Source organism: Hermetia illucens, chromosome 7, assembly GCF_905115235.1.
Source record: "Hermetia illucens chromosome 7, iHerIll2.2.curated.20191125, whole genome shotgun sequence".
NCBI lineage: Eukaryota > Metazoa > Arthropoda > Insecta > Diptera > Stratiomyidae > Hermetia > Hermetia illucens.
Window position 1 is genome coordinate 1,963,704 of NC_051855.1, and position 7,849 is coordinate 1,971,552.

Below are 7,849 nucleotides of genomic sequence, written 5' to 3' on the forward strand. Positions count from 1 at the left end.
TTTTTACCCTGCGCACTTTACCTCATTTTGTCTTCTCGATTCGTCCTTGAATCTTTCAATTAGCTCGGTGATATTGCCAAAGTACCATACGCTTTCCTTCAACTGAGCACGTCGCGCACGATTTTCAATAATTTCAAGCTTATGCCGTTTTTCAGCCTCTTCGCGTTCATGTTGCTTTTTCTTCCGATCTTCTTCCAGTTTCTTTTGCCTATAACAAAGGATTTGGTTAGTAAACAGTTTGGTGAGTAGGAATGACGAATGTCCAAGGCCATCCCTAAAGTTTTGCTTTAAACTAACTTCTCCTTCTCCATTTCAATGCGAAGTAATTCAGCTTGTTCGGCTTCCAAACGAGCCTTTTCCTTTTTCGAAAGCTTCTTTTTCATCCCCTGAAATTGAAAGAATAGCATTTAGAACAGTGAAAAGCCTGTGAAATCGCATCCTACTTACCATTTTCTTTAATTCACCTTTAATTCTTCCGAATGTTTGTTATCTATACAGAAGATTAACCTATGCAAATCGATATTGATGAAACAAGCATTTGATTTCCATGGAAACACACATAAAAGTGAACGATTGAAAGATTCATAGAAATTCAATTTTTGAATATATTTATATTCGTTTTTATGAATACAAATATGCCCAAGTTTTAATACGGGTGCTCATTCACAGTTGATAAATGCCTCTGCCACCAGTGAAAATTGGACTGCCAACTTCCGCTGCGACAACCTAGCATTCTACATATAAACTAAGCAATCTGGACAGAAATTTTATATTTTGAAGAAAATTTTCAATATATTTATGGCCATCCAAAAAAAAAATATTTCATTGTACTTTTAGTTTTTCCCTGTCCCATATATATGTATATAAGACTTTTTGTAAACGACCATAGTGTTTCTGTGGATCGAAAAGAGTCTTGATTTGACCGACGACAACTTTCAGCTCTAATAATCTGCAACACAGTGCATACAGTGCATGCGTTGCATTTATCTCCCACTACCAAAGGCAATAAGAGTGGTCAATTGCTTGTGCTGGTCAGGAATCAAAGAAAACCAGATTGCGACACTTTGCGCAAAATTCGATCATCGTTCTGCGCATGACGTCATCAAAAACCTCAAATCAACTGTTAAATGTCAAATCTCTGGGTTTATAGCCGATGAGTGGGTATTTAAACTAAGTAATTGAACTTGGTGGTCAAAGACTAGTATAGGTCCCAGGGCGAAACGTAAATTGGTACCCACGATGGAGAATAGAACCTGGGAAACGCGAACACCAACAGCTCTACTACCAATCCCTATCTCCACTTCCGCGTGGTGACCGCTGGGAGCTCTTTCTTAATGAAGACCTGCAGACGGAAAAGGATGAATGCGAGTCTCCCGCGCCTAAAAACGGGACAAATTGTACCAACTGCTCCTCCAGACTGGGGGTTGGGTGGGGCTGACGACCCTAGACGGAAAGCCGCTTGTTACGAAGCCACAACTGGAGCCTCGGACTGAACGGATTACACAACGATGAACCCGGCAAAGACAAAGGAAGAACAATTTGGGCATTTTCTCATGGAACGTGCGCTATATTATAGTGGCCATCCAGTAAACCATGTGCTCGGAGTAGGTTTCTTAATCAGCCAAAAAATGGAACCTGCTGTTATCGGCTTTGAAAACCTAAGCGAACGGCTATGCAACTCTGCGCTTGCGAGGCAAGTTTGCTCCCATAGCTTACACCAAAATGCAAATGATAATGGACTGCGGATTATTCAATTGACAGTGTCATACGAAATGGTTGTTGGAAGTACCTGGTTTGCGCGGAAAGCGGTCCACAAACATACGTGCGCCTCTTCAGACGGGACCACTTTCAACCAAATTGACCACGTGATGATCAGCCTTGATGAATTTCAGACCATATAGGGGGTCCAATATAGACTCGGATCACTGTCTCGTTGGCATGGTGTTCCGAGCTCGAATAAAAACACGACCGAGAATCCGCTTTGATAATGAGGTGCGAGTAAACACTGAAGTCATCTACAACACAACCCTTCGCAACACCTATAAGAGGGAAATGGATGCCGCAATAACCGCAGTGAATAGAGATCCTGGAGATGAAGCACCAACAAATGATTTTCACAACCACCTGAAGAACGTTATCATTGATACGACCACAAACATACTTGGCCCCAACCGCAAAAGGAGTCGGAACGGCTGGTTTGACGATGAATGTAAGCTGGCAACGGAACGGAAGAATGCCGCATATGGAGTAATATTGCATTCTCAAAGAACGCAGGCACGCTCAGAGACTTATCACGAAGCCCGTCGAGCGGAGAAGCTACTTCACAGACGGAAAAAGGAAGCCTGGAAGAACCAACAAATCTGTAAACTCGAAAAGTACAAGGAGCAACCGCACCAGGTACAGAAGGCGGAAGTTTTACCAACAAGTCAGCAGGATGTACACCTCGATGCTCATCCTGTCGAGACAAAGGGGGAAATCTGATTTCCGACAGAATTGACATATTGGAACGTTGGGTTGAGTACTTTGATGAACTATCTATTGAACAACAAGAATATCGGCGAGTTGGAGGTCTCGCCAACTGAAAATGATGAACAAATACTGCCACCACCAAGTGTAGAAGAAACAGTCCCTGCAATTCATCGGCAAAAAAATCATAAATCGCTAGGAGCCAATGGAATTACGGCCGAGTTGGTTAAATATGGTGGCGACCAGTTACACCAAGTGGTTCATCAACTTGTGCTCAAGGTATGGGACAGCGAATCAGTGCCTGACGATTGGCAAAGAGGCAAAGGGGGAGATATCACACACTGCCACAATTATAGAGGTATCACGTTGCTGAGTACCATCTATAAGATATTCTCCTCTATCTAGCTAGACCGGTGCTCTGAGGTGGCGGGGCGGCACTCCTGCCGGCTGAACCAAAACCAAGTGGCCGAGGAGAACCTCCACGTGGTTCCACCGGGAAAGACTGTATCGCCGGCCGTGATGCAATAGGCGAATGCTCCAAGGCTTAATAAGGACGATTAGACCCGAGTCTGCACGGGGCTCATTTGAAGTGGCTTCGGCCACGAAACCTTAACAGGGGTATACAGGTACCATGGGAACCGGAGTAGCCCCCGGACTCATATACTTCGGGAGAATTCCTGTCGTATATGAGTAAAGCTCGGTTGTTTGCGGTTGGCCCCCTAGTGGGAGCTTCATGGGGCTGTTGGTGATGCTCAAGCGAGAAGAGACCTTCGGGCGTCGGCGTGGTATTGTGTTTCAACACGGGTGCCGTACTCCTTAGTTAGGTAGAGATTTGGTAGGTCTTGCATCCACCAGTATGAATGCTAAGCCATGTATTTGGTATAGACTGGTACCGTTGTTGCTTGTCACAACGGGGCTCTGATTGTGGTCCCAAAATCAATCCTTGTCTTAAGAAGACCGTAGGATTAAGTCTCCACTACAGGTACCTACGTTAAAACCCCAAGGATTTAACTATCTAGCTAGGCCGGATAGCCCCATACGCCCGGAACAACATTGGCCCATACCAAAGAAGCTTCACTCCAAGCAAATCAACAACAGATCAGATTTTCTTTCTGCGGCAAGCGATGGAAAAACTGTTCGAATATGGATACCAATTGCACCATCTATTCATCGACTTTAAAGCCGAATATGATAACATAGCCAGGGTAGAACAGGGTAGAGATGTACACGGTCATGAGAGAATTCGGTATCCCGACGAAATTGATAAGACTGACTTGGCCGACTCTGACCAATGTGCGAGGCCAGATAAAAACAGCAGGATCACTCTCAAGACCATTCGACATCAACAACGGTCTACGACAGGGGGATGCTTTATCATGAGTCCTCTTTCACCTGGTCCTGGAGAAAGTGATCCGTGAGGCTGAGGTAAATGCAAGAGGTACGATCCTCTTTAAGTCCACCCAACTACTGGTCTATACTGACGATATCTGCATTATGGGAAGAACGATCCGAGACGTGCAAACTGCCTTCATCCAGATAGAGCAGTCGGCAAGCGAAGCGAGATCTTGGGCTGCACATCAATGAGGGCAAGACAAAGTCTATGGTGGCAATGTCAGCACCAAAAACCAACCAACGAACAACATCGAACTGCACTGGTCAAACGGGAAGAATAAAGATAGGATAATACAACTTTCGGACCGTTGATAATTTCCCCTATCTAGGGTCGAAAATCACAATCGATAACAGCTACGATGATGAAATCCGCGCACGGTTGTTGTCAGCCAACAGAGACTATTTCAGCTTACAAAAACTGTTCCGCTCGAAACGTCTCACCATAGGGACAAAGTTCTTACTGTACAAGACAATGATCTTGCCAGTCCTCATGTATTCCTCGGAGACTCGGGTTCTTAGCAAGAAGAATTGCGAACTCTTGGTCGCATTCGAGAGAAGAATCCTCCGAAGAATTTTTGGCTCCCTATATGAGGATGGACGATTCCGTAGCCTACATAACGACGAAATCTATGAGCGATACCATGACCGTCAGGTTGTGGATAAAATCCGACTCAATAGGTTACGGTGGGTGGGTTACTTAATCCGTATGGATGAGGATGATCTAGCCCGAAAAGTCTATAGGGGCAATATCTATGGTCGAAAAAGAAGACGAGGTAGACCCTGCCTAAGATGGAGCGATGGCGTAGCTCAGGACGCCTGACAGCTTTTAGGAATATCGAATTGGTGAACCTCGGCACAAACCCAGGATGTCTGGAGTTCCTTATTAACGCAGGCCTAGACCGAATACCGGTTGTTGCACCGTTGATGATGATCAATTGACTTTTGCGGGATAACACGATAAATAAACGTGATATGAAGTGAAACAACATTTATTTGGGTGTCTAATGTTTACTATTTAATAATTGTTCGCATTTTTCTTTGCCTTTTTCTCTCATAATTTAATGTTAGTTTTCCTTTAGAGAATATACTCTTATTTTCTAGTATATTTCTATTCAAAGTCGTAATTCTAAAATACATTCTAAACTTTTTAAAGTTTTGTGTGAAATATGCGAAAAGGGGGGAGCAGCACTTTTTTCAACATACGGTCATGTGCGGTAATCCGTACGGATGAGGATGATCCAGCCCGGAAAGTCTATAAGAGCAATATCTATGGTAGAAAAAGAAGACGAGGCAGACCCTGCCTAAGATGGAACGGTGGCGTAGGTCAGGACGCCAGACAGCTTTTATGTATATCGAATTGGTGGACCTCGGCGCAAAACCAGGTTGTCTGGAGTTCCTTATTAAGGTAGGCCTAGACCGGATACTGGTGGTTGCGTCGTTGATGATGGTGCTTAATTACCAATTGCCAGTTAATCCTAAGAAGATTATCAAACATTCAAACCACTGAGGAATAATTTGGTGAATAGTGGATGTTGGGTTGGTGGATTTCGTGAGATCACAATGGTTAAACGTTAAACGGACAAATTGAGAGTTCCGTGATAAGAAATGCTTTCCTTTTTAAGGCTTTGTGCGAAACAAAACTTGGCGAATCTACGTTGGATATAATGCACATCCTTGTCGTGTTTTGCGAATTATAAAAGGGAGCGTATAATGGCTCCCAGGGCAGAGGTGAGGCAGCGTCTGATGAGTTGCGTTTGACGTGGCACGAAACCGTAGCCGTCTTGGTCTTTCTATGGATTTGTAAACTTTGGGTGTTAAACCCAAAAAGAGGAATCCGTGGACCATAAAGGGAGGAAGTAAATTGCTCTCCATTTGTTCCGGTCCGAGATTAAGTGAATGCGGTCTTAGGACTTCTCAATCCCTAAATAAAAATTGTACTTCAGATAGTTGAAAAATATGAAAAAATAACAAAAACAGAAGCAAACACCTTTCTAAGACTTTGTGTAAAACAAAACCTTATTATACTGCGCTTACTGTCTGTCACACGCACTTTTCTCGGAAACGGAAAAACCTACTGACACCAAATTTATCGATTTATCGGAAAGGTGGGAACTGTGAACGCTCACGGATACAGTAACTTATATCATTCTATGTTGAAGTTAAGGGTCCTCATACATATAAAAGGGGGGTTTAAATTTTTTTTATCAAATATAGTCGCGCGGGGTATCAAATCGAAGGTCTCGGTTAGTACTTTCTGAAGCTGGTCTTAGTTTTGCCATTTTTCGAACAAGGTGGGCAGTGCAGGGGTGCAAGTGATCATTTTCTTCTAGGTCCCATTCTCAGAACCTACCCAACCAAAAAATCTGGAAACAACGCCATTAATTTTTTTTTAATTTTTTTTATATTTTTATTTTTTTTTAATTTAATTTATTTTGTCAGGACACTGGCACAATATAATGCCTAGGCTCCGAAATACTCACCATACCGATTTCTGTTCAAATAAAGTTAATAATAGTATATTATTATAAATTTTAGTAATTAACTGCAAAACTTCAAATATATGTACTTCCAACATTTCGAGCTTATAGATGTTTGTGGTCATTTTTTCGATCATATAGATGGTAATGCATTCTGATTTTTCCATTATTTTGATTTTCTCTGCTGTGAAAGTTTCGACATGTTTCGTGTGCTGCAAACATTTTTCTGTACTTTTTCTGAAATCAGTGAAACATTACCGAGCATTTAATATGTTTTTCGTGAAGAAATGGTGTCAGCAAATGTATGTATATATTAACATTGATGTATTGATTGCTTTGCATAGGTTTTTCTAAATGAAAAGCTGTAATGATATGAGTGGAGATAGGAGATTAGGTCGATCATCCTGAGTGGCCGATAACGACCTAGAGGGCAGAGCTATCCCAAAAATCTAAACAAATTGGCTAAATTGACCGTGAAGGTCCGCCCACAAAGATTGAAGCTCTATCAAAGTGCTCGGTCGACACGTTCTTGCACGCCTCTGTGCTAGCCAGGCTCGGGAATGTGGGGGGGTCCTTTGAGCGCTTTGATCCCTCACGCTTCATTACTCAAAACAACGTGCCTTTTCCGATGCGTGGGTCCGCACCGGATTTTAAATTCGCCATTACAACGAATTTCGCGACGGCCTATCGAAGGACAAACAGAACGCGAGCTAATGTTGGAAAATAGAAAAAAAAAACCGGCTCGACCGCGCACGTGGAGCCGTAAGTCTCCGGACCCGAGTGCCGCGATCAAGGGGGGGAAGATCCACGACGGATCACCGTCTCAATTGCTGTCTCTTCCCCCTCAGATCTTGTATGAGGCGCGGCCTCTGAGGTTCCCACCCTTCCTCGACATCCTCAGGCCAGTTATTCATTTAGAGGATGTCCCTTGAATAGGAATTCTGCGGGAGTAAGGAGGAACGAAGGGGAGGAAGTCCTCAAACTACGTTAAGATTATTCAGTCAACATTGTACTTGTTCAAGCATTCAATACATATTACAAAAAAAATTATTACAAAAAAAGAAATGAAAATAAAGATAACCAAAATGTAAATTTAAAGAAAAAAAATGAAAATAAAATAAAAAAAAATAACGAAAATGTAAAATTTACAGAAAAAGAATGGAAATAAAATAAAAATCATAAAAAGAAGAAAAAAGAAAAGAAAATAAACAAGCAACTTACCCAGATGTCACTCCGAGCTCGGATTGATGCTTCTGGTACTTATTTCCTTTTTACAATTCAATATATTAATAATAAAAAAAATATATAGTCCTTAGAAAAAAACTAACGTTAATTCACTTTCTATCTATAATTTCGTACTTCACGTTTTATGTGTTTATTTTGGTTTATACACAGCGCGGGAATTCCGACACTTTACTTCTGCCGCTAAGTATCAACTTCATTCATTTGATATTTCGATTATCTGTCTTTTCAATTGTTTTTCTACTTTTTGCTTTAAATCACTGTGCATTTAT

General features: G+C 42.1%; 1 protein-coding gene across 1 annotated transcript in view; it reads right to left on the reverse strand.

Moving 5' to 3' along the window:
* LOC119660850 (dynein intermediate chain CFAP94, axonemal) overlaps positions 1-509 on the reverse strand; it is an 80,054-nt gene extending 79,545 nt beyond the window's left edge. The window contains 3 exon segments of the mRNA XM_038069747.1: positions 22-208; positions 298-386; positions 448-509. Coding sequence (XP_037925675.1) covers positions 22-208; positions 298-386; positions 448-450 — 279 coding nt within the window. The 5' untranslated portion in view covers positions 451-509.
* Between the last annotated feature and the right edge of the window lie 7,340 nt (positions 510-7,849).